General features: G+C 49.7%; 1 protein-coding gene across 1 annotated transcript in view; it reads left to right on the top strand.

The window, feature by feature from the left end:
* PAM (peptidylglycine alpha-amidating monooxygenase) overlaps nucleotides 1–27,361 on the top strand; it is a 63,133-nt gene that overhangs the window by 4,848 nt on the left and 30,924 nt on the right. Inside the window, 11 exon segments of the mRNA XM_061579853.1 lie at nucleotides 11,688–11,845; nucleotides 13,779–13,881; nucleotides 15,030–15,087; nucleotides 16,900–16,987; nucleotides 18,250–18,341; nucleotides 19,153–19,239; nucleotides 19,568–19,619; nucleotides 22,590–22,657; nucleotides 24,056–24,139; nucleotides 26,266–26,342; nucleotides 27,100–27,203. Of these exon segments, the coding sequence (XP_061435837.1) occupies nucleotides 11,760–11,845; nucleotides 13,779–13,881; nucleotides 15,030–15,087; nucleotides 16,900–16,987; nucleotides 18,250–18,341; nucleotides 19,153–19,239; nucleotides 19,568–19,619; nucleotides 22,590–22,657; nucleotides 24,056–24,139; nucleotides 26,266–26,342; nucleotides 27,100–27,203 (899 nt within the window). The 5' untranslated portion in view covers nucleotides 11,688–11,759.

Below are 27,361 nucleotides of genomic sequence, written 5' to 3'. Positions count from 1 at the left end.
CCTGGTAAGGCGAAGTCCACGGGGTGCATGTTGCTGTGTTTAATAAAGAATGCATATCCATAGGTAAATCAGTAAGCTAGGTAGACAGACAGGTAGGGAGGCAGGCATAAGGGTAAGTTGGTCTATACGCTGATTGATGGATGGCCTATGTAAGCATGCAGTTATGTGGGTAGATACATTTTTTTGAAACCCCTGCTTTTGTATTGTACAAATTCTGAATCTGACATGCTCGTGCACCTCACACAACGCTTACGCATCACGACGTTTGAAATCTCTCGCCCACGCACTGTGTGACTCATTCACTCGTTCTGCTGCGGCAGTCGGGGTTAGGGGGGGGGGCTCTGGGATGGGAAGGAGGGGAGTAAGGGGATTACTCCGATTACGAGGCAGAAGGAAATTAATTAGGTGCATTCCGGTTTAGCTGGCTGGCTAATTGGAAGTCACGTTTCCTAACAATGTGGGTTGTCACCTTGTCAAGAGTGAAACGGTCATTAATGTATATTGCTTGGCGCACGCTGCAGAGAGGGTGAACGCGTTTCCTGGAATCCCGCACAATTGTCTCGTTAGACTTTATACATTACTAGCTTTACTACCCGGCTTCGCCCGGGACTTGGATTCTTGTGTTTGGATGAATACACGGCCTACACGGAGGGGGGGGGGGGGGTGACGTCAGCAGGCACCCTGCGTGACGTCATCAGGCACACTGCGTGACGTCAGCAGGCACACTGCGTGACGTCAGCAGGCACACCGCGTGACGCTACCGCATGGGGGTGACATCACAGATGTGACGTCACCGCTAACTTGCCGTGCAAAATATATCCATTATTGCGCCCCCCCCCCCGCCCCCAATATACAAAAGTCTATTTTTATACGTGTTGCATCGTGTACAGTCTGGAAGCTACTCACATGCCAAATTTCAAAATTGTTGCATGTTGGGAAGTACGCTAAACATTTCGAACAGACACACACATTCACAAATTTCCCTTTTTTCTATATAGAAAACGTGTGCACCTATTATAACGTCGGCATCTATAATATGACGCTACCTATCCGGCTGTCCACCGAGCCGGGCGGTGGCGGCTCTGCACACACTGCCTGTCATCCACCACCACTCTGGAGGCAGCAGCGAGGGTTGCTGGATCACCGCAACAAATGTTGTGAAACTCCATTCCCGTGGGCGTGGCGGAGGAGCCGTGCTCCTGGCTTGCCATGAGAAGGCGGCAGAGCAAACACGTGGACTCCCACCCGTTCCATCTGTATGGGATAGAGTGTTTCCCCCTCGCACGCGTGTGGGTTTTCTCCGAGTGCTCGGGTTTCCTCCTCCCATATGTATGAACATTCGTTAATTGGCTGATAACACCTTGATATATTGAGGACTGCAGACCTTGGACAATCGTTGGTGCCTGCTCATCGCTCGGCTTGCCTTCCCCCTTACCCAGATTAGTACGGTTGGCTCCGTACGATGCAAAAGAAGTTCAACGTACATGCGTACATTTCCGCTTGAATCGTTCTCTACGAGAGCGAACAAATAATGTACGCGTAAAAAGTTGAAGTTATATCATGGTAATTAATTGTTTTTATTTAATCTCGTTGCATTGAGACTAGAAGTCTATGTTCCAAAGGAGCCGACCTTTATCCCATCATTCCTTTTTGAATCATTAAAATGTGTGCTGTATGCGAAACATTAACAGTGTTTATGATATGGACATACCGACCATCGCCATGGGAATGTAGAATGGCAGTCCCTTCCTCGTGGCTTGCTAATGGAGATGATCGTCACCACGTGCTCGTTTCATGAGGGCTATATATGGGCGATCTGTCCATGGTCCTGATCTTAAAAAATATATACGTACTAGATTGTTTAATATATGAGACGCTGTCTATGGTTCTGATCTTTAAAGATACGTACTGGATACATTAATATATGAGGAGCTATCCATGGTCCTGATCTTAAAAAATATATACGTACTAGATAGTTATTATATGAGGAGCTGTCCGTGTTTCTGATCTTTTAAAATATACGTACTAGATAGTCTAGTATACGAGGAACCATCGGTGGTTCTGAATTTTAAAGATACGTACTGGATATGTTAATATCTGAGGAGCTGTCCGTGGTTCTGACATTTAAAGATACGTACTAGATAGATGAATATACGAGGAGCTGTCCATGTTTCTGATCTTTAAAGAGCCGTACTGGATAGATTAATATACGAGGAGTTGTCCATGGTTCTGATCTTTAAAAAATACGTGTAGACTTGTACACGGCGAACTGTCCATGGGATTCATACTCTTAGGTTTTTTCGGTAAAGTCACGTAGGTAAAAATAAAAAATTAAAATAAAATATAAAATAATAATAATAATAAAAGAAAATAAATCAAATAAATCACGACGTTTCGGAGGCAACACAAGCTTCCTTCAACAGGTGTAAAAAGGCACAGCAAAATAACTGTAGTTGCCGTGGCTTTTTACACCTGATGACGGAAGCTTGTGTTGCCTCCGAAACGTCGTGATTTAATTGATTTATTTTCATTCATTATTATTATTTTTTTACCTACGTGACTTTACCGCAAAAACCTAAGAGTATGAATCCTTGCAGTCACGAAAGCTTCAAATCTAGAATGTCCATGGGATGTTCAAAGATACAGCATGAACCCAATAGAGAGGTGAGGATGCAGCCATGCAGTCGTTTGCTCACACCACCGCTGAGCAGAGGGGTCACCACTAGAAGGAGTTCTAGAGAGCACAATTCAAGAGTATTTGGCCTACTCTTCCACGCTGAGCAGACGTCGTGGAGAAGGTGGGAGTTGCCACGCTTTACCCCGTCACATTGTCATCCTCAATATCATATTACAGAGACGGCAACTCTGTTCTTATTGCCCATTCCGCATCAGAGTATTAATTGGATTAGCAGGGTGGCATGTATTATGTGTTACCTAGTTAGACTACCTGGTAGTCACCACGTGCGTATTAGGTAATCGTGGCTGAGTGAGTAACTGATATCAATTCAAATGATGTCCTAGAAGGACCAGAAAACTTAAATTTGGCGCAGACATAATTGAGTGTGTGCTTATTACTAGACAAGTTCCAAATTTGGCCCTCAAAATGGACATTGGTTGGTTTTATCCAGAGGGCAGGATCGGCATGAAGGTCTAACATCGCTCTGGGTCTCATGATAAACACTCACAAATATAAGATCTCCATCACAGTGAACCAAGTAATTCACCCGCTGTGGAGTGGGATGCTAAAACCAAGAGTGATATGCTCCAGGCTATGACTAATAAATTAACACGATAACAATTCACCACCATAACATGAGCACCTTACAGCAGAAACATGTGTGTTTATTTGTTATATGCAGTGGCTATCTTCAGAGCAAAAACAAAATCAACACTTCCCCATCATCAAACTCATTTCCTGAAGCCGTCCTGTCCCAGTGGTGGAAGTTGTACATCCCCATGATAAGGGCAAACTCTCCATTGGATGACGCTGTTGAGTTAACACTAAACGACACTCATTAAATTCAAAGGTAAGATGAGGGCTTCATTTCCCCTAAGAGCAGTTGGGGGGAGGGGCTTTATTTTCTGGAGCTCAGCTCTGGACATTTCTGACTTAAATTAATCTCTGATGATAATGATGGTGGCCTGAGTCACCTTCTGGCCGGAATTTAAACTATTGATTTTTCCCCACGTGTGAGTCAAGCCCTCTGCCTCGCTTGGAACCCCACTCGACGCAATCATCGTAATGGGCAGCCAGGCAGCTGCCAATTGTGACGCTCTGTGGCACAATGAGCACGGTGGCAGTCTCTCAAGTTGATTAACTCCACGGACTGTCAACAAGGACGGCATCTTTATTGCTCAGCGCTATGAGGTCGGAAGAACAAGTGACGCACAATGCTGAGCTCAACGGCGCAATGGACCTATCGAGGTTTTATACTCTCTGGTTCTTTCGGTAAAGTCACGTAGGTAAAAAATAATAAAAGTAAAAAATATATATAAAATTCAATTCAATCACGACGTTTCGGGCGCAACACAAGCGCTCGTCATCAGGTGGGACCATCACATTCAGAAGCAACTGCTGGAATGGGTAAGAGAGCTGCAGTGAAACAAGAGGCTATATAACAGGGACACCAAATAACTCGCCGTTGTTGTTTCAAAAATAAAATAACTATTATCAGTCCTCCACCAAAAACAAACAGTATCAATGCTGATTTGAAGCTTTCGTGACTGCAGGAATCCATACTCTTTGGTTCTTTCGGTAAAGTCACGTAGGTATAAAATGAAATAAATATCGACGTTTCGGGCGCAACACAAGTGAGTTGCTAAGAAACGTCGTGATTTATTTTATTTTATACCTACGTGACTTTACCGAAAGAAACAGAGTATGGATCCTTGCAGTCACGAAAACTTCAAATCTATCGAGGTTTTGTTTTTAAAAAAATGTAGCAGTTTTGTTCGTGACACTGCCTTGTGAGCTCGATCTCCCTTGTGGCAAGAGACCTGAGGGTCTCGGTGTCCCGTCACTTAGTTGAATCAAAGGAAATGAATGGCTGAACGCACTTGGTAGGCTGACAACATCGATTCCTGGCCATGGCTAACACCTGCGGTAAGCGACATCTGACCTGGCCCTGGCCACCCATCGGTGCCAACAACCCACACTGCATTGCTCCCATTTGTAAGATGCGTGCCATGATTTTAGTCGGGGGGGGGGGGGGGGGCGAGACCCTCATGCTTGAACGCGTTTTGTAAACCCTGCGTGCGCGGGAACGCAGGGAACAATACTGCACCTGTACTACTCCGCACAGTGCATGTGTAGTGTCAGTGATTCGGAGACAAGGTTTGTAGGAGGCACCTTCTTATTATCAACATTCACGGCCTCGTCTACACACTCTCCACAGTCGCTTAGCCCAGCCTGTACACAACACCAGCCGTCTGACACTGACGGCGCTGACTGAGATAGCCAACAACTATCCTGCAACGCAATGCCTAGCGAAGACGACAGCGACGACGTTGACGAGACGACAGCGACGACGAGACGAGTCCACTCCCAGAACCGGCAGCCTCGAGCTCCCCGCTCTCGGCTCCTTTTATCCTCCCAGCGCGGCCTGACCCCGCCCTGACCCCGCCCTGACCACGCCTCCCTTCTGGAACCCGCCTAGCAGGTTCCAGGGGCCTCCAGATGGGATCCTCCGTGACCCTTGCCCTAGTTCCTCCGCTCTGCCAACACACACGGTGCACACGCTCACCGTAGTTGCCGCTGTTGTCCACCAGCCAGCACTATCACACTGCACATGTAATAACATTAGTCAAATTTCGATTTAAAGCTTTCGTGACTGCAGGGATTCATCTTCTTGGTTCTTTCGGTAAAGTCACGTAGAATGGAAATAATAAAATAATGAAAATAAAACATTATAAAATAATTCACACAACATTTCAGCCACAACGCAAGCAGCCGTCCTCAGGTGGAGAACAGGTCTGTCGAGAAGACAGAGTCTGAATGACAGCACCCCAGGCTTGGAGCGACTAATTAAGCTGGGATGGAGGGGGGAAGAGCGCATTGACAAAATAATTTGCATATCAAGAGGAATTTAGCATATTTATGGGAAATGCAGATATGCGATTAGTACTACTTGTGAAATGCGTAGGAGGTTTGGCGGGGGGTTTACTGACATTAGTCAGTAAAGGTCTACGCTCTCCATCTTCAATAACGTGCAACAACAACAATCGCCATTATTCACTAAGTGACTGTGACGTCACCACGGCGCTTGTGCCAGGCTAAGTGCACTTTAAGGCTACGTGAAGTGTCGAACACCCGCTGGCAGGGAGGCCAGCAGGCGTGTGTATGTGCACACAAAGACAAAGATCCCCCGTATAGCCTTAAAAGACTGTTGGGGCAAGTGCTGTTAGCGAGCACCTATGAAGGCCGAAACGGCACACGAGGGGTGGTTGGCCAGCACCGCGCCCGGCCGCCTTTGTCTCCCTAGTGGCGATGTTTGCACGCCGTACTAGGTACTCGTTTGAGGCTGAGTCGACCTAGGGGAGGCCCAGGGCTGGTTCAGATATTCGTCACTGGTGTTGGCCGTGAGCGGGAATCCGCTGCACCACCACACACACACCCACTCGCATGCTCTCTACTGACTTCCAGGTGACACACATACGATATGGAGATTTTGTTTAAATCACAGTTGCTGTGCAGAGCCCCAAAGGCCCACCAGTTGCCAAGCGAACAGCAAACAGATAGAATATTGCCTCTGTAATAGACGAGAGGCAGCGCGTTTCTCCAAATGTTCAAGTTTATGAGAACGTGGGGAAGGAAGGAGACGACGGGAGGGAATTTCAAGGTGGAGCAGAAAGAGATGTGGTGTGAGCTGCAGTGTGGTGAGTGGGTGGGTGGGTGTGTTGTTGTGAGCTGCAGTGTGGTGAGTGGGTCGGTGTGTTGTTGTGAGCTGCAGTGTGGTGAGTGGGTGGGTGGGTGTGTTGTTGTGAGCTGCAGTGTGGTGAGTGGGTCGGTGTGTTGTTGTGAGCTGCAGTGTGGTGAGTGGGTGGGTGGGTGTGTTGTTGTGAGCTGCAGTGTGGTGAGTGGGTGGGTGTGTTGTTGTGAGCTGCAGTGTGGTGAGTGGGTGGGTGTGTTGTTGTGAGCTGCAGTGTGGTGAGTGGGTGGGTGGGTGTGTCGTTGTGAGCTGCAGTGTGGTGAGTGGGTGAGTGTGTTGTTGTGACCTGCAGTGTGGTGAGTGAGTGTGTTGTTGTGACCTGCAGTGTGGTGAGTGGGTGGGTGTGTTGTTGTGACCTGCAGTGTGGTGAGTGAGTGGGTGGGTGTGTTGTTATGACCTGCAGTGTGGTGAGTGAGTGAGTGGGTGTGTTGTTGTGACCTGCAGTGTGGTGAGTGAGTGGGTGTGTTGTTGTGACCTGCAGTGTGGTGAGTGAGTGAGTGGGTATGTTGTTGTGACCTGCAGTGTGGTGAGTGAGTGGATGGGTGTGTTGCTATGACCTGCAGTGTGGTGAGTGAGTGAGTGGGTGTGTTGTTGTGACCTGCAGTGTGGTGAGTGAGTGGATGGGTGTGTTGTTATGACCTGCAGTGTGGTGAGTGAGTGGATGGGTGTGTCGTTGTGACCTGCAGTGTGGTGAGTGAGTGGGTGTGTCGTTGTGACCTGCAGTGTGGTGAGTGGGTGGGTGTGTTGTTGTGACCTGCAGTGTGGTGAGTGGGTGGGTGTGTTGTTGTGACCTGCAGTGTGGTGAGTGAGTGGGTGTGTTGTTGTGACCTGCAGTGTGGTGAGTGAGTGGGTGGGTGTGTTGTTGTGACCTGCAGTGTGATGAGTGAGTGGGTGGGTGTGTTGTTATGACCTGCAGTGTGGTGAGTGAGTGAGTGGGTGTGTTGTTGTGACCTGCAGTGTGAGTGAGTGGGTGGGTGTGTTGTTGTGACATGCAGTGTGGTGAGTGAGTGAGTGGGTGTGTTGTTGTGACCTGCAGTGTGGTGAGTGAGTGAGTGGGTGTGTTGTTGTGACCTGCAGTGTGAGTGAGTGGGTGGGTGTGTTGTTGTTACCTGCAGTGTGGTGAGTGAGTGGGTGGATAGGTGGGTGGGTGGGTGTGTTGTTGTGACCTGCGTTGTGGTGAGTGGGTATGTTTTTGTGAGCTGCAGTGTGGTGAGTGAGTGGGTGGATAGGTGGGTGGGTGTGTTGTTGTGACCTGCGTTGTGGTGAGTGGGTATGTTTTTGTGAGCTGCAGTGTGGTGAGTGAGTGGGTGGGTGAGTGGATGAGTTCACACTGTGGTTGAACACAGTGTGAATAAGAAGAAACAGTTCCTCTTAGTAGATCAGCACCATGGAGAGCTCTCTCTCTCTCGACACATCACACGACCGCTCTCCATACGTAAGTGAAAGATCAACGGCTGTCGTTTCCATCTTGAAGATGGCAATGATGCTCAAAGTGTCTCCCTGCTCTAAGAATCAATAGGCCGACACTCAACCCCATGAGCAAAACATTCAGACAGGAGACGTCTCCTTTACATGTCTGTATCTCCACATGCAAAAATTATTCTTGAACGCAATCCATCAGCCGCGCGGCCATATGGGGAGTGCACAATTTCGGCAGCATTGTTTCAAGTCAAAGCAAGCTCCTCACCGGTTTTGACACGCAGTGTCTCATCAGCAGTGTCAGGGCATGCTTGAATCGATGCCGGTGGAATCGCCGATCTTACAGGCAAGGATCCTCTTCCCTTACGTTATGGGGTCCATGGGTCGGTGCAAAATGATACAATACACACAACTCAAAATTATCATTAGCATCGTTGTGGAGAATATATATAAATAATGTAACTAATTAATCAAATAAGCAGGCGTTGTCTTCCTTCACATACATACATACATGTATATTCGCATATCCGTCTTTCACAACATTATCGAATATGCGGAAACAGGCACGTGAAGGAGACAGTCTGATGCTGACGTTAGGAAAAACCGGCACTTTTTTCAAATGTTCTTGCTGTGGATTTCACACCTGATGATGATTGCTTGTGTTGCAGTCGAAACGTCGTGATAATTTTTTTTATTGTTTTCTATTTATATTATTTTGTTATTTCCCTTCTACGTGACTTTACCGAAAGAACCAAGAATATGAATACAGTCTGTTTTGTTATTTATAATCTCCACAGTGACGCTCATTATCATTTTGAGTCGTCTCCATTTCGGGTCCCAGCGCAGAAGATCTCCTGGCTTTGATCTTCCACGAAGCTCACGGTCCATACCCGAAACCGCATCCGCTGCACGAACCATGGCAGCAGCAGATGCGGACACCTGAGGATGCACACATGGAAAATAAAAATAAAACTCTCAATACTCTTTGGTTCTTTCGGTAAAGTCACGTAGGTGAAAAAATAATAAAAGAAAAATATTTAAGTTAAAATATAAGAATAAAATTTAAAATAAAAATAACTAAATTAAATCACGACGTTTCGTTTATTTTATTTTTTATTTTATAATTTTTTCACCTACGTGACTTTATCGAAAAAACCAAAGAGATCCTTGCAGTCACGAAAAATTCAAATCTAGAATTAAAACTCTCCAGTAGTCGTGGTGCGACTGTGGTCATCTAGAACAGCGGTCCCCAACCTTTCTGGCACCAGGGACCGGTTTCGTGGAAGACAATTTATTCACGGACGGGGGGGCGGGGGGGTCATCATTGGGTCTTTCCCTCTTTTCAAAGAAGCTCTCCAGCCGACGTTGTTTTGGCTACTAGGAGTTAGCAGCTTGTGGACTCGCCAACACTGTGACTGAGACAAGTGCGCAGTGCGGGAAAGAGGCGCGGATGGAAGTGGTAAATAATAAAACAATGGGGGCGGGCCACGTGCGGACTCACCGCTCACCACGATGCGGTGTGTAGAGTGTGTACACACAGGGACTCACCGCTCACCACTATGCGGTGTGTAGAGTGTGCACACACACAGGGACTCACCGCTCACCACTATGCGGTGTGTAGAGTGTGTACACACACGGACTCACCGCTCACCACTATGCGGTGTGTAGAGTGTGTACACACACGGACTCACCGCTCACCACTATGCGGTGTGTAGAGTGTGTACACACACAGGGACTCACCGCTCACCACTATGCGGTGTGTAGAGTGTGTACACACACGGACTCACCGCTCACCACTATGCGGTGTGTAGAGTGTGTACACACACGGACTCACCGCTCACCACTATGCGGTGTGTAGAGTGTGTACACACACGGACTCACCGCTCACCACTATGCGGTGTGTAGAGTGTATACACACACGGACTCACCGCTCACCACTATGCGGTGTGTAGAGTGTGTACACACACGGACTCACCGCTCACCACTATGCGGTGTGTAGAGTGTGTACACACACGGACTCACCGCTCACCACTATGCGGTGTGTAGAGTGTGTACACACACGGACTCACCGCTCACCACTATGCGGTGTGTAGAGTGTGTACACACACGGACTCACCGCTCACCACTATGCGGTGTGTAGAGTGTGTACACACACGGACTCACCGCTCACCACTATGCGGTGTGTAGAGTGTGTACACACACGGACTCACCGCTCACCACTATGCGGTGTGTAGAGTGTGTACACACACAGGGACTCACCGCTCACCACTATGCGGTGTGTAGAGTGTGCACACACACAGGGACTCACCGCTCACCACTATGCGGTGTGTAGAGTGTGTACACACACAGGGACTCACCGCTCACCACTATGCGGTGTGTAGAGTGTGCACACACACAGGGACTCACCGCTCACCACTATGCGGTGTGTAGAGTGTGCACACACACAGGGACTCACCGCTCACCACTATGCGGTGTGTAGAGTGTGTACACACACGGACTCACCGCTCACCACTATGCGGTGTGTAGAGTGTGCACCACACAGGGACTCACCGCTCACCACTATGCGGTGTGTAGAGTGTGCACACACACAGGGACTCACCGCTCACCACTATGCGGTGTGTAGAGTGTGCACACACACAGGGACTCACCGCTCACCACTATGCGGTGTGTAGAGTGTAGAGTGTGTACACACACGGACTCACCGCTCACCACTATGCGGTGTGTAGAGTGTGCACACACACAGGGACTCACCGCTCACCACTATGCGGTGTGTAGAGTGTGCACACACACAGGGACTCACCGCTCACCACTATGCGGTGTGTAGAGTGTGCACACACACAGGGACTCACCGCTCACCACTATGCGGTGTGTAGAGTGTGCACACACACAGGGACTCACCGCTCACCACTATGCGGTGTGTAGAGTGTGCACACACACAGGGACTCACCGCTCACCACTATGCGGTGTGTAGAGTGTGCACACACACAGGGACTCACCGCTCACCACTATGCGGTGTGTAGAGTGTGCACACACACAGGGACTCACCGCTCACCACTATGCGGTGTGTAGAGTGTGCACACACACAGGGACTCACCGCTCACCACTATGCGGTGTGTAGAGTGTGCACACACACAGGGACTCACCGCTCACCACTATGCGGTGTGTAGAGTGTGTACACACACGGACTCACCGCTCACCACTATGCGGTGTGTAGAGTGTGTACACACACACGGACTCACCGCTCTCGCCTCCTGCTGCTGTGCGGCCCGGTTCCTAACAGGCCACGGACCGGGGGTTGGGGTCCCCTGACCGAGAACAGACCGTAGTGCAACGTGTAAGGACGCAATGCTCCGATACATAAGTACGAAGGAGACATCACGGCGGCGATACACCGCTGCTCCTGACGCGATTGTCTGGCATGACCACGTGAATGTGACATTGTAATTGTTGGCTGCGCATAAATTTGTTTAAAAAATTTATTTTTTATTTTACCAGGTAAGGCCCACTGAGCTATGTCGCTCTTTATTTTTCAGAAGTCAACCTGGCCACAAATGATAGCTCAATGAAATGGATAGCAGGCAAACATTTTAAACACGTGTTTATACATTTGGAGGAAAAGGACATGGAGAAAATCCACGGGACCACGAGGAGCGGGACACGCAAACTCCAAATACACAGCAGGCGTCAGGGTCGGGATTGTACTCACGACCTCCTGTATGCCAGGCGAGGTAGTTAACATCTCGCCACCGCAGCGCCCTACATCAGCCATACGACAAGAAGAAGACGAAGCAGCCTGGAAGTAGCCGCGTGTTAGCACATCGTCTTGCGTTCCGTTCACAGGGAGGCGGCGGCTGAGGAGAGCTCGGAGGCCAGGAGATTCGGAGTCGGGGAGAGCGCCGGGGTGAGGTGGCGATGGCTCGGCCGCTCCTTTGTCTCGCGCTCGTCACGGCGGCCGTGCTGGGGCCGGACTGCTCCACCAGCTCCATCCTCCAGAGCCGGTGGGTGGGGTTGCGGGGCAGAGGTCGCAACCGGGTACCCGATACCCGTACCCTATCCGATACCCGGCTACCCGTACCCAGCCGGGTACGGGTACCCGTTTGCGACCCTGGTGCGGCCGGGTACGGGTACGGGTAGGCCGTGAGTCACTGGTGAGTAACCGTTTGTCACTCATTTCCCAACGTCTTGTCTCTTCTCACAATTCAAGTTCTTAGAATCAACCCACCCGCGCCTGCAACATGACTTCATCCCAGAGGTCGCAACCGGGTACCCGATATCCGTACCCTACCCGATACCCGGCCGGGTACAGGCAGGCAGGTATCGGGTAGGGTACGGGTATCCGATTGCTACCCTGGTGCGGCCGGGTACGGGTACGGGTAAGGAATCAAAATCCGTTTGCGACCTCTGGTGCGGGGGGTTCCATCGATGAGACAGTGAAGTCATCATCAGTATGCACGAGCTTTGTGTTAGGGCGCCACGGTGGCTATGAGATGTTAACTTCCTCGCGTGGTATACAGGAGGTCGTGAGTCCGATCCCGACCCTGACGCCTGCTATATATTTGGTGTTTGCGTGTCTTCTCTCTCATCATCATCAACACGGTGGCTATGAGATGTTAACTTCCTCGCCTGGTATGAAGGAGGTCGTGAGTTCGATCCCGACCCTGACGCCTGCTGTATATTTGGAGTTTGTGTGTCTCTCTCTCATCATCATCACGGTGGCTATGAGATGTTAACTACCTCGCCTGGTATGCAGGAGTACGTGAGTTCGATCCCGACCTTGACGCCTGCTGTATATTTGGAGTTTGCGTGTCTCTCTCTCTCTCATCATCATCACGGTGGCTAGGAGATGTTAACTTTCTCGCCTGATATGCAGGAGGTCGTGGATTCGATGCCGACCCTGACGACGTCTGCTGTATATTTAGAGTTTGCGTGTCTCTCTCTCTCTCATCATCATCACGTTGGCTAGGAGATGTTAACTTCCTCGCCTGGTATGCAGGAGGTCGTGGTGGGTTCGATCCCAACCCTGACGACACCTGGTGCTGTATATTTGGAGTTTGCGTGTCTCTCTCTCATCATCTTTACGGTGGCTAGGAGATGTTAACTACCTCGCCTGGTATGCAGGAGGTCGTAGGTTCGATCCCGACCCTGACGACGCCTGCTGCTGTATATTTGGAGTTTGCGTGTCTCTTTCTCATCATCATCATCACGGTGACTAGGAGATGTCAACTTCCTCGCCTGGTATGCAAGAGGTTGTGGGTTCGATCCCGACCCTGACGACGCCTGCTGCTGTATATTTGGAGTTTGCGTGTCTCTCTCCCCGTGGTCGCGTGGATTTTTCTCCGGGCCCTCCGGTTTTTCTCTCCACATTTAGAATTAACATCACGCGTCTAAGAGTATGTGGCTGCTTCTATAAATGTCCACGTGATCAGCCCACTTCGTTGAGCTATCCTTTGTGGCCAGGTGGCTTCTAAAACAGAGCTCTACAGCTCAGTGGGCCTTAGACCTGGTAAAATACAAAATATATAGTTTAGTTCAGTTAACTAATACCTTCTATGGATTTATATAGCAGCGCCTTATTCCAAATGAGCTTTACAACAATTATAACGATTGCAGATAAGATTATAGTGGTTGAGGTAATAAAGAGTGTGGTTGTGAGAGGTTGTGGTGTAATTATGGTGACAAGAGGGTTTCGGGTAGGGGTTGGGGTAGTGATGGGGGTAGTGACAGGGGTAGTGAAAGGGTTGTAATCGGGGTAGTGATGGGGGAAGTGATGTGTGTGCGCTGTGTGTGTGCACTGTGTGTGTGTGTCCGCTGTGTGTGTGCACTGTGTGTGTGCACTGTGTGTGTGTGCTGTGCATGTGTGTTCAGCTGTCATGTATTGTGTCGGCCTTCATAGGTGCTTTGTCTCTGCACCGTGCTGTCGTTTTTCTCCAGCTCGCTGGCGGACGGCCACTGCCAGGGCAACCACCGCCTGACCCCGAGGAGTCGCTCGGACTTTGAACTCGCCGTGAACATGCCCGACGTTCGCCCTCGCCAGGTGAGCACAGGGAAACGTTTAGCGGCAACAACATTTGAGCAATGTTCCACGTGTTTTGAAGAGGGTCCCAGGGCATGCTTCAAGTCCAAGTTCATTTATTAGGTATAGCCCTGTGAGCCATTCGGCTCTTGAATCGGGTGCAACCGCAACAAACAAAAAACTAAAACATGAACAAAAAACATCTTAAAGTGAATATGTGACTGAGTGCAAACAGAAAATCCAAGAAAAGACAGTAAAATATTGCAGAAAAAGCACCGTACACAAAAATGTGCAAAAATCCCAGTGGGATGCAAGTCAAACAACAACAACCACAAGACAACTTAGATTAAGGCCATCAGTCTAACTCTGTACTACAACAAACAAACATGGCCAAACCAAAAAAGTGATCGAATATCACCAAAATAAAGCCATGATTGATGCCAGCGTTAAGTTTCTTTGTGCTCCGCTCTTGTGCAGCACTGCCAATGCAGCAGCAGCAGGGGCACCAAATAACTCGCCGTTGTTGTTTCAAAAATAAAATAACTATTATCAGTCCTCCACCAAAAACAAACAGTATCAATGCTGATTTGAAGCTTTCGTGACTGCAGGAATCCATACTCTTTGGTTCTTTCGGTAAAGTCACGTAGGTAGAAAATATAATAAATCACGACGTTACGATTGCAACACAAGCGTCCGTCATGATGGCTTGTGTTGCGCCCGAAATGTCGTGATTTATTTTATTTTATACCTACGTGACTTTACCGAAAGAACCAAAAAGTATTATCAATGCCGCATAATGAGCGGTGGCCAATGAGGAATGGAATTGCTGAGCAGTTACCAGAACATGCTCCCTGGGACAAAAGCTCCCAAATTCACTCCGCTGTCCGGATATGGAACTGCCTCCCTGATGAGCACATTGTCGGCGAGATCACCGATTCTGGTCTTCAGGCCCTCAAATGCCGAGCACGCACACCCATACACGGGACAGCTTCCAACTTCCCTGCACGCACCTTGTGGGGACGACTGAGAGTCTTAGAGCTGCAGTGAACCAATGATGTACGGCTGTCGTTCACAATGGCACCCAGTAAAAAACACAAAAAAGCATCGGTGACTCGGAGCTGGATGTTCTGTATTATTCACCGAGTTTTCTCTCTCTCCTGCTCTCGCAGGCCGACACATATCTCTGCACGGCCGTCCCCATGCCGGCCAAGCAGCTGTCCTACATCGGTACACGCGCGCGCACAGACACGCACGCACACGGACACACGCACGCACGCGCCGCGGAATCTAAGGGTGTACGCTCGGCATTCGTGGGGAAATATGCATTGATCAATGCGAGATTTGTAACGAGCGCCATCGTCGGCAAACAAAAATATTTACTGAATAGCGGACTTCAGTTGGCGGAGACTGCTCCAGATCACCAGAGCTGCAGATGAAAAGCTGTGTTCTGCTGTTCTAGACCGGGTTGATTTCACATTGAGCAGCAGCAGTAGCAGGTCCACAACAGATTAGCGTATGTGTCGTGATGGTACCTTTGGGTGGATGGCATCACCCAGGTAGGTTGGTTGACCGGTTGGTCGTCTTTGCTATACAAGCGAGTACCTCGATCTTCACCTAGACCCTCTCCTGCACCGGTGAGCAGCCGCGGGCTCCTTCGCCAGGTGTCAGAGGTCGCAACCGGGTACCCGATACCCGTACCCTACCCGATACCTGGCTACCCGTACCCAGCCGGGTACGGGTAGCCGTTTGCGACCCTGCTGCGGCCGGGTACGGGTAGGCCGTGAGTCACTGGTGAGTCACCGTTTGTCACTCATTTCCCAACGTCTTGTCTCTTCTCACAATTCAAGTTGCTAGAATCAACCCACCCGCGCCTGCAACATGGCTTCATCCCAGAGGTCGCAATCAGGTACCCGATACCCGTACCCTACCCGTACCCGGCCCGGGTAGGGTACGGGTACGGCCGGGTACAGGTACGGGTACCCGTTTGCGACCCTGGTGCAGCCGGGTACGGGTACGGGTAAGGAATCAAAACCCGTTTGCGACCTCTGCCAGGCGTGGAGGAGCTCGCCAGAGGCGGGGCCAGGCTCACGACTCGGGCGACGTGGCTGTCTTTTGGAGACGCTGGAAGTGTCTGCTTAGCCGATCGTTGTTGGGTCCTTACAGCGGCAGCAGCAGCTGAGAGTTTGCAAGAGTCAAGGTGCTGCAACAGGATGAAATGAATCCGCGAGAGAAAGAATGATACATTATGTTAATGTCGAAGGAAGCCAATCAGCATCAACGGGCGGCCTAATGTGGGGCTTTCTCCGATTGACAAATCGTCTCTTTTGATCTAGAAGTCATGTGAAAGGAATGACTAACGATTATAGCATTTGTATTCAAAATATGCCACATTGATCCATGCTTGCTCCATGCGCCAACATATACACGGGTTGAATTGTAATGAAGAAAATCGGTTGATTCTTGTTTTATTGTGCATTGGATCGTAAAAAAATACGTCCATTCCCGTTCCGGTATTCCTGATATGGGCAAAGCCACGCCAAATAACTCCATACAAGAGCCTAAAACATGAGCATAATTTATCATTAATTCTGTCGCGGATTCATTTGATCCTATTACAGTGCATGGTAACTAAAAATAAGGCCACGTATTTGCACGCACTGGGAATCGTTGACGATGTATGTTGGTGACAAGCACACTTGTAAATGTGACACAGAACGCTCAAGCTCATGGGGACACCAGTTGGTGTATGCTCACATGCTCACATTATCATGGTGCATGTCCTTTTCATGAAAATGTTAAAGCATGGCATTTCAAACATTGATTGAAACATCGAAACGGAATGGCCGTGTATTAGTGGACCGTAAAAAGATTTCAACGAATCATGTACCCGGAGACGACATTTTAAACTGTGTCTGTGTTAAGATCAGATTTAAATTTTGGTTAACAAAACATTGTTGAATGATAATACAATTCACAATAGAAATGTTCCTGCCTGTGATGACCTTCCCCTATCCCGTCCCTGTCCTCCACATCCCACAGTCGACTTCGAACCTCAGGCCGTGCCAGGCGTGACACACCACATGCTTCTGTTCGGCTGTGAACTACCGGCATCTTCCAAGCTATACTGGTATCTACCTTGCTTTGTTATTGTCTAAAGACCCAATCAGAGACCAGTCTGTGAGTCTATTGTCTAGAGACCCAATCAGAGACCATTCTGTCAGTCTATTGTCTAGAGACCCCATCAGAGACCATTCTGTCAGTCTAATGTCTAGAGACCCAATCAGAGACCATTCTGTCAGTCTAATGTCTAGAGACCCAATCAGAGACCGGTCTGTCAGTCTAATGTCTAGAGACCCCATCAGAGACTGGTCTGTCAGTCTATTGTCTAGAGACCCCATCAGAGACTGGTCTGACAGTCTATTGTCTAGAGACCCCATCAGAGACCATTCTGTCAGTCTATTGTCTAGAGACCCCATCAGAGACCATTCTGTCAGTCTAATGTCTAGAGACCCCATCAGAGACCGGTCTGTCAGTCTATTGTCTAGAGACCCCATCAGAGACCGGTCTGTCAGTCTATTGTCTAGAGACTCCATCAGAGACCGGTCTGTCAGTCTATTGTCTAGAGACTCCATCAGAGACCGGTCTGTCAGTCTATTGTCTAGAGACTCCATCAGAGACCGGTCTGACAGTCTATTGTCTAGAGACTCCATCAGAGACCAGTCTGTCAGTCTATTGTCTAGAGACCCCATCAGAGACCGGTCTGTCAGTCTATTGTCTAGAGACTCCATCAGAGACCGGTCTGTCAGTCTATTGTCTAGAGACTCCATCAGAGACCGGTCTGTCAGTCTATTGTCTAGAGACTCCATCAGAGACCGGTCTGTCAGTCTATTGTCTAGAGACTCCATCAGAGACCGGTCTGTCAGTCTATTGTCTAGAGACTCCATCAGAGACCGGTCTGTCAGTCTATTGTCTAGAGACTCCATCAGAGACCGGTCTGTCAGTCTATTGTCTAGAGACTCCATCAGAGACCGGTCTGACAGTCTATTGTCTAGAGACTCCATCAGAGACCAGTCTGTCAGTCTATTGTCTAGAGACCCCATCAGAGACCAGTCTGTCAGTCTATTGTCTAGAAACCCCATTAGAGACCGGTCTGACAGTCTATTGTCTAGAGACCCCATCAGAGACCGGTCTGTCAGTCTATTGTCTAGAGACCCCATCAGAGACCGGTCTGTCAGTCTATTGTCTAGAGACCCCATCAGAGACCAGTCTGTCAGTCTATTGTCTAGAGACCCCATCAGTCTCTAGTTCATGCCCTGTATCCCAGTAGTGGCTGGTAGCCTCATGCCCTGTGTACCACTGACCCTGCCACCCCGCTCCACCCGCCCCCAGGAACTGTGGCTCCCGCGCAGGTCCCTGTGCTGACGAAGCGAAGATCGTTTACTCGTGGGCACACGACGCCCCGGCCACTCGCCTGCCGCCTGGTACAACAACAACAACCGCCATTCATCACTAAGTGGCGGTGATGTCACCACTAGGCTATGTGCATGTTAACGCCACTTGAAGTGTCGAACGCCCGCTGACAGGAGGTCAGGGGGCAGACCCAGTAGGTGCCATGGGTCGACTACTGTGCCGCCTAGTACACCCACCGTGCCAGGCACACACGGAGAAAAAAATAACAATGCCACGGTGAGTCTCAAGAATAATTTTCAGTCCGGCACTACATTTGCACGTTCGACCTGTTCTTATGAAATCAGTGTGTTTTGTCTGTATGCGGGAAAAAGCCGCACACAAACCCCACGCATTCGAGGGGGTGACACTGAGATGTGGGTCAGAACATGCAGTGTGTGAGACGGTGTTAACTCCTACACGACCGACGGTCGCTTCGGTAGATGTCTCTTCGTAGGTCTGTGAACGAGACCACCATTGGTTTTCCCAGATATTTAAGCGGCTAGAGCGTACTGAGTGTGTGTGTCTGTGGGGAGCGGTAGCGTAGCGGTTCGCACACTGCGCTACGAATCTGGCGACACGGGTTCGATTCCCGTTCACGGCCACCAACACTTTTGATGATTATCTGAATCAGTCCTGGTCCTCCTCCTAGGTCGACTCAGCCTCAAAGGAGTACCTGGTTTGGTGTGTGTAAACATCGCCACTCGAGAGACAAAGGCGGCCAGCCATGGTTCACACCAACCCCTCGTGTGCCGTGCCGGCCTTCTTCCGTAGGTGCTCGCTAACGGCCCTTGCCCCTTACAGTCTGTAAAGGCTACACGGGTGACATTTGTCTTTGTGCTGCAGGCGTGGGCTACATGGTGGGCGGACACAGTCAGATCGGGTACCTGGTGCTGCAAGTTCACTACGGCTCCATCTCCGCGTTCACACGAGGTGAGCTCCGGCTTCAGACTTCGCAGCAGTGGATAGAGAATGGTGGTAGCGAAGTTATTGGTGACGGGCGCGTTGTGTGTGCGTGTGCGTGACGATTATCTAAACCGATCCTCGGCCTCCCCTCGGTCGATTCAGCCTCAAATGAGCACCTGGTGCGGTGTGTAAAAACATCGCCACTGGGGAGACAAAGGCGGTCTGGCGTGGTGGTGGCCACCCACCCCCTCGTGTGCCGTGCCGGCCTTCACAGGTCCTACTCACTAACAGCACTTGCCCCAACAGTCTGTTAAGGCTACACGGGGGATCTTTGTCTTTGTTTGTGTGTGGACAGGTGGGCGCACGGGGGACTGCTCCGGAGTGAATCTTCACATGACGATGGACAGGTGAGTGCAGGGATTCGTTCATCCAGCCCACCACATGCGGTCCTGTGCACCTCTCGATATGGATGGATGTTGAACTTCTTTTAATGTGGCTATTATTTACACAAACCTGTCAACCCCTTATCAGTGCCCTACCTTATTACCAACCAACTCAGACCTCATTGGTCACCCCGTGCCCCTTTTAAATCTCGACGTTCATCCAAAAAATTGCCATCACAAGTGAGACACACAAACAAATAGACAATTTTCTTCGTGCCCTATTGAAACGTCTGTACGCCGTTTCAATAGGCCACAAGAAAACGGGCTAAACCGTGTGGGTTGACATGCGCCAGCTACTCCAATCGGAGGTACACACATACATACACGCATTTATATGCACGCATAATTCGAAATCACTATGCGGTGTTAGGGGCCGTCCATAAATGACGTCACGCACCTAGGGGGTGGGGGGGGGGGGTCAGACATTTGTGACGATGTGTGACGAGGGGGGGGGGGAGGTTGAGAAATGTGACGTCACATCAAAATGCGCAACTTTAAATAAATATAGACAACACGTTCTACTTAATTCAATAGCCTTTTTGATAAATGTTTTCTCCTACAACATCAGAGTGCAGCACCACATCAAATACGCACTACAATGACAATAGTTTAAAGCGATTTGAAGCATGTTTTTTTAAGGGGGGGGGGCGGCAGAGCTTGGTGACGTCATATTTAAGGGGGGGGTCTGACTTTTTGTGACGCCATGTGGCGACGGGATCGGGGGGGGGGGTCAAAAATCGTCCAAAATCGCGTGACGTCATTTATGGACGGCCCCTTACGTGAATTTGTGACAGAATCCTTTGGTAAGTGTTACAACACCCTTACGATCGGACATACAGACACATACAGCACATCTATACAAAGACCCCCCCCCCCATATAGCTTGAACATCCGCTTGCAAGCGCTGTTCGTGAGCGCCTGCACGGAACACGAGGTGGTGGATGGTCAAAAAACATTCCCGGCCACGTATGTCTTCCCCAGTGTGTATGTTTACACACCGCATCAAGTGTCCCTGTACAGCTCAGTTCATCTTCTTGGTTCTTTCGGTAAAGTCACGTAGAATGGAAATAATAAAATAATAACAAATAAAACATAATAAAATAATTCCCACGACGTTTCGGCCACAACGCAAGCAGCCGTCCTCAGGTGAAGACCAGGTCTGTCGGAAAGACAGCGTCTCATTCAGACAGCGTCTCATTCAGACAGCGTCTCATTCAGACGCTGTCTTTCCGACAGACCTGTTCTTCACCTGAGGACGGCTGCTTGCGTTGTGGCCGAAACGTCGTGGGAATTATTTTATTATGTTTTATTTTTTATTATTTTATTATTTCCATTCTACGTGACTTTACCGAAAGAACCAAGAAGATGAATCCCTGCAGTCACGAAAGCTTTAAATCGAAATTTAGCTCAGTTCATCTTAGCGAAGGCTTAGGATGCGTTAAAGATGCTTGTCACCGATGTTGGCCATGAGTAGGATTTGAACTCGGATCACATGGTTAGTGCTCCGCCTTACACATGCATTTATAACAAAGACAAAGATCCCCCCATGTAGCCTTAACAGACTGTTGGGGCAAGTGCTGTTAGTGAGTAGCACCTATGAAGGTCGGCATGGCAGACGAGGAGGGTGGGTGGCCAGCCCCACGCCCGTCCGCCTTTGTCTCCCTTAGTGGCGATGTTTACACACCACACCAGGTACTCATTTGAGGCTGAGTCGACCTAGAGGAAGCGCAGGATCAGTGCAGATAATCGTCACCGGTCATGGTCATGAGTGGGAATAGAACTCGGGTTGTTGGGTTCAAAGCACGGCGCGCTAACCGCTACACTACCGCTGCCTGTATATATACAGGGCGAGATGTTAACTACCTCGCCTGGTAGACAGGAGGTCGTGGGTTCGATTCCGACCCTGACGCCTGCTGCTGTATATTTTGAGTTTGCGTGTTCTCGCCGTGGTCGCATGGATTTTTCTCCGGGTCCTCCGGTTTTCCCCTCCACGTTTAGAATATCGACATCTTCTTGGTTCTGTCTTCTCGACAGACCTGTTCTTCACCTGAGGACGGCTGCTTGCGTTGTGGCCGAAACGTCGTGAGAATTATTTTATTATGTTTTATTTTTATTATTTTATTATTTCCCTTCTACGTGACTTTACCGAAAGAACCAAGAAGATGAATCCCTGCAGTCACGAAAGCTTTAAATCTAAATATCGACATCGCCACGCGTTTAGAGCATTTGGCTGCTACACATTTTCCACGTGATGTTGATAAGCCACTTCGTTGAGCTATCATTTGTGGCCAGGTCGCTTCTAAAAAAAACGCTGTGTAGCTCAGTGGGCCTTGCCTTTTAAAATAAAATGTTTAATAGTTTAGTTAATTACACATCCGTATCGCGTAGCCGCTAAGCGTAGACCTACATGAACACCACAGAATACATAACAGCCCTATGGCAAGGTGAACATCGCCCTACTGCATGGCGTTTGCCAAAGTGAGTGGCGTGTGTTCCCCCCCTCCATGTATCCCCCCCCCGTGTGCCCCCCCCCTCCGTGCCCCCCCCCCTCCGTGTGTGTCCCCCCACCCTCTGTGTGTCCCCCACCCCTCCATGTGCCCCCCCCCCTCCGTGTGTGTCCCCCCCACCCTCTGTCCCCCCCCCGTGTGTTTTCTCCCCCACCCTCTGTGTGTCCCCCACCCCTCCATGTGCCCCCCCCCCCTCCGTGTGTGTCACCCCCACCCTCTGTCCCCCCCCGTGTGTTTTCTCCCCCACCCTCTGTGTGTCCCCCCCCCACCCTCTGTGTGTCCCCCCCCCCACCCTCTGTGTGTCCCCCACCTCTCCATGTGCCCCCCCCCCCCGCCGTGTGTCCCCCCCCCCTCACCCTCTGTGTGTCCCCTCGTGTGTTTCCTCCCCCACCCCCCCCTCCCCCCCCCCCCTGCGTTCCCCCTGCAGGCAGCCGCTGCTGGCTGGCATGTACATGCTCATGGCTCCCAACGTAGAGATCCCCCCCGGACTGGATGGTGAGTGCTCACACTAATCGCGCTGCCGCCGTGAGGCGAGGGGGAACCTCCGATTAGCGCGGTTGGCTACGTACGGTGCGAAAGAAGTTCAACGTACGTGTGCATACGCACACAACCTATCAGCAGATTGCCTTGGACTGTGCGCCCGGTCTCATCACGTCTCGCAAGCTAAGCAGAGCAGTGGTAAACAAGAGCAGTGTTAAACCATAACAGTGTTAAACCAGAACAGTGTTAAACCATAACATTGTTACACCAGAGCAGTGTTAAACCAGAACAGTGTTAAACCAGAACAGTGTTAAACCATATCAGTGTTAAACCATATCAGTGTTAAACCATATCAGTGTTAAACCATAACATTGTTAAACCAGAGCAGTGTTAAACCAGAACAGTGTTAAACCATATCAGTGTTAAACCATATCAGTGTTAAACCAGAACAGTGTTAAACCAGAACAGTGTTAAACCATATCAGTGTTAAACCATAACATTGTTAAACCAGAGCAGTGTTAAACCATAACAGTGTTAAACCAGAACAGTGTTAAACCATAACATTGTTAAACCAGAGCAGTGTTAAACCAGAACAGTGTTAAACCAGAACAGTGTTAAACCATATCAGTGTTAAACCAGAACAGTGTTAAACCAGAACAGTGTTAAACCATATCAGTGTTAAACCATAACATTGTTAAACAAGAGCAGTGTTAAACCATATCAGTGTTAAACCAGAACAGTGTTAAACCATATCAGTGTTAAACCATAACATTGTTAAACCAGAGCAGTGTTAAACCAGAACAGTGTTAAACCAGAACAGTGTTAAACCATATCAGTGTTAAACCATATCAGTGTTAAACCATATCAGTGTTAAACCATATCAGTGTTAAACCATAGCATTGTTAAACCAGAGCAGTGTTAAACCATATCAGTGTTAAACCATAGCATTGTTAAACCAGAGCAGTGTTAAACCATATCAGTGTTAAACCAGAACAGTGTTAAACCATATCAGTGTTAAACCATAGCATTGTTAAACCAGAGCAGTGTTAAACCATATCAGTGTTAAACCATAACAGTGTTAAACCATATCAGTGTTAAACCATAGCATTGTTAAACCAGAGCAGTGTTAAACCATATCAGTGTTAAACCATAACAGTGTTAAACCATATCAGTGTTAAACCATAACAGTGTTAAACCATATCAGTGTTAAACCATAACAGTGTTAAACCATAGCATTGTTAAACCAGAGCAGTGTTAAACCATATCAGTGTTAAACCATAACAGTGTTAAACCATATCAGTGTTAAACCATAGCATTGTTAAACCAGAGCAGTGTTAAACCATATCAGTGTTAAACCTTAACAGTGTTAAACCATAACAGTGTTAAACCGGCTTTGTGTCACTTTGCCCGCAGGCGTCAACGCGGACGTGGCGTGCTCCTACGGCCACAAGTACCCCATCTACCCCTTCGCCTACCGCGTGCACACCCACAGCCTTGGTGAGGCTCCGCCAGCGGCCGCGCGGGACGCGCCTTGTCCCTGCGCGTGTCGGTGAAGATAACCAAGGGTTGATAACAGAAGTGGGGGGTTGGGGTTTGTTGGGTTAGATCGCGTAATTATAAATGTGGTGTCGATAAACCCGCCACCGCCACCACCCGACACAGCCAATCGGTAAGGTTTGCCACATTAACATTTACCGTAAAGTGTGTGTAGTGGGTTTACTCTCCAACACACAGCCGGTTAGTGCTGAACTAGTAACGAGTTGTAAATGTGTGTGTGTAGTGGGTTTACTCTCCAACACACAACCGGTTATTGCTGAACTACTAACGAATTGTAATTGTGTGTGTGTGTAGTGGGTTTACTCTCCAACACGCAGCCGGTTAGTGCGGAACTAGTAACGAATTGTAAATGTGTGTGTGTAGTGGGTTTACTCTCCAACACACAGCCGGTTAGTGCTGAACGAGTAACGAATTGTAAATGTTGTAGTGCGTTTACTCTCCAACACACAACTGGTTAGTGCTGAACTACTAACGAATTGTAAATGTGTGTGTGTGTAGTAGGTTTACTCTCCAACACACAACCGGTTAGTGCTGAACTAGTAACGAATTGTAAATGTGTGTGTGTAGTGGGTTTACTCTCCGACACACAGCCGGTTAGTGCTGAACTAGTAACGAATTGTAAATGTGTGTGTGTGTAGTGGGTTTACTCTCCAACACACAACCGGTTAGTGCTGAACTAGTAACGAATTGTAAATGTGTGTGTGTAGTGGGTTTACTCTCCAACACACAACTGGTTAGTGCTGAACTAGTAACGAATTGGCCACGTTCTGTTTACGTGACACAACCCTTACTGATTAGCTGTGTCGGGTGGTGGTGGTGGCGGGTTTATCGACACCAAATTTATATTTACGCGATCTAACCCGAAAAAAGCCTCTTATGTATAATATTGGTCGCAAAAGCCTCCTACGTGTTAAAGCAGGTTTGAGTTTGGATGGGAGCTCACCATGCATGACTAAACCGGCTTTATTGGCGGCTGCTGCTGCTGCGGGGTTGCATTGTGGGCAGCAGAAGGCAATGGAGCAACATGCGCTATTGTGCTGTACCCTCTATGTTCCCACATTCTGTGCTCCCCCACCTTCACCGATCTGCACTGGCCAGGCCCGGTCAAGTGGGGAGATCCTCATCCAGCAGTGGACCGATGAAGGGCTGCCCTTGTACCCGAGCCAGTCTAACGTGTGCACTGCGAGTGACGATCAAAACCATTATCTCTGCTACACCGCGAAGAATCATTTCATCCACCCGCTTATGCCTAATACTGACCCTAACGTGAAGCGCTATCCCTTGCTGGCGTGCGCTGGAGTGTGAATCCCATAGCGGAAGCGTTATTATTGCTAAGTTTGTGTTCGTGACGGTGACGTCCACTGACTGCCAACACTCTCCCTCTCACTCAGCGCCGTGACCCCTGCGAGCATTGCCCCCGTGTCATCACCTCTGTCACCTCTCTGTGCCTCAATCCGTCCATCCGTCCGTCTGTCTGTGCGTCTCTGATGGGGAGTGAGATGGTGTCGCGGGTTAGCGCGCCACGCTGCGAACACGGCTGTGACCCGAAATTCGATTCCCGCTCAAGGCCACCAACACCAGTGACGACGAATCGGTCCTGGGCCTCCCCTAGGTCGATTCGACCTAAAATGAGTACCTTGTGGGGGTGTGTAAACATCGCCACTGGGGAGACAAAGGCGGCCAGGCGGGCGCGGTGCTGGCCACCCACTCCCTCGGGTGCCGCGCCGACCTTCCTAAAGTGGTTTTAAAGCTTTCGTGACTGCAGGGATTCATCTTCTTGGTTCTTTCGGTAAAGTCACGTAGAAGGGAAATAATAAAATCATTCAGACGCTGTCTTTCCGACAGACCTGTTCTTCACCTGAGGACGGCTGCTTGCGTTGTGGCCGAAACGTCGTGAGAATTATTTTATTATGTTTTATTATTATTATTTTATTATTTCCCTTCTACGTGACTTTACCGAAAGAACCAAGAAGACTTCCTAAAGTGCGCGCTAACGGCACTTGCCCCAAAAGTGTGTTGCACGGGAGGACCCTTTGCCTTTGTGCGTCTGTCTCCACGTCGGACAGGGCGGATGGTGAGTGGCTATATCATCCGCAAAGGGAAGTGGATCCCCCTGGGAGAGAAAGACCCCCAGAAACCTCAGGTCAGCGCCACCACAGCCGGATCGTTCGTCTCGAGTGAATTCATGATCATTGTCGGCCGCGCTCTATCCACTGCTGGACAAAGGCCTCCCCATGGTGCTGCGCTGGCGCTCGCGAGAGAGCGCGAGGCCGCAATCCGTGTCGCTCCACTGCGCACGAGCGGATTTCGCCGCTCCGTCTCTCTGACGGCCGTCCGCTCGGGCGCGTTCCATCCTTTGGCCGCCGTTCTGTTCCCGGACTCACCCCGTCTTGCGACGGCGTCTCCTCTCCAAGTCCGATGAGCATCGGCAATTCTATTAAAAACTACAAAACGAACAATGTTTTATTTCACCAGGTTAAGGCCCACTGAGCTATGTAGCTCTTTTTCGGAAGCTGACTTGCCACATTTGCGAGTTCAACGGAAGTGGCTCATCACGTGGATATTTCTCTCAGCCAAATACTCTAAACGCGTGATGTTCATCGAAAATGCGGAGGGGGGAAAACCGGAGGACCCGAATAAAAAATCCACGCAAACACGTGTGGAGAGAGAGAGAGAGAGATGCAAATATACAGACATCAGGGTCGGGATCAAACCCACCACCTCCTGTATACCAAGCGAGGTAGTGAACATCCCACGGCATGGTGCTGGCCACACTAACTTCCTCGCGCGGTGCGCTGCCCTTAATAGGTGCTCGCTAACAGCACTCGGCGCAGCGGTCTGTGTGACGCTGCACAGGTTTGGAGGGGTGGGTGTCACCGTGTCGTGCACTCCCACGGCAGGCGTTCTATCCGATCGCGCGACCCCTGGAGATCATCCCCGGCGACACGGTGGCGGCGCGGTGCGAATTCAGCGGGAGAGGACGCAACAGCCCAACCTTCATCGGGTGAGGGGGGGGTGGGGGGATGGTTGGGGGTTGGTGGGGGGATGGTTGGGGGTTGGTAGGGGATATGATGCGTGCAGAGAGGGTTCAGCGGGAGGGGGACGCAACAGTGCAACCTTCATTGGGTGAGGAGGGTGGGAAGAGGATTGGGGGGTGATGGG

Source organism: Lethenteron reissneri, chromosome 1 (genome assembly GCF_015708825.2).
Source record: "Lethenteron reissneri isolate LAM-NWPU_2019-01 chromosome 1, ASM1570882v1, whole genome shotgun sequence".
Classification (NCBI taxonomy): domain Eukaryota; kingdom Metazoa; phylum Chordata; class Hyperoartia; order Petromyzontiformes; family Petromyzontidae; genus Lethenteron; species Lethenteron reissneri.
The sequence above is the reverse complement of the archived record's forward strand: the minus strand, read 5'-3'. Positions and strand labels throughout refer to the sequence as shown.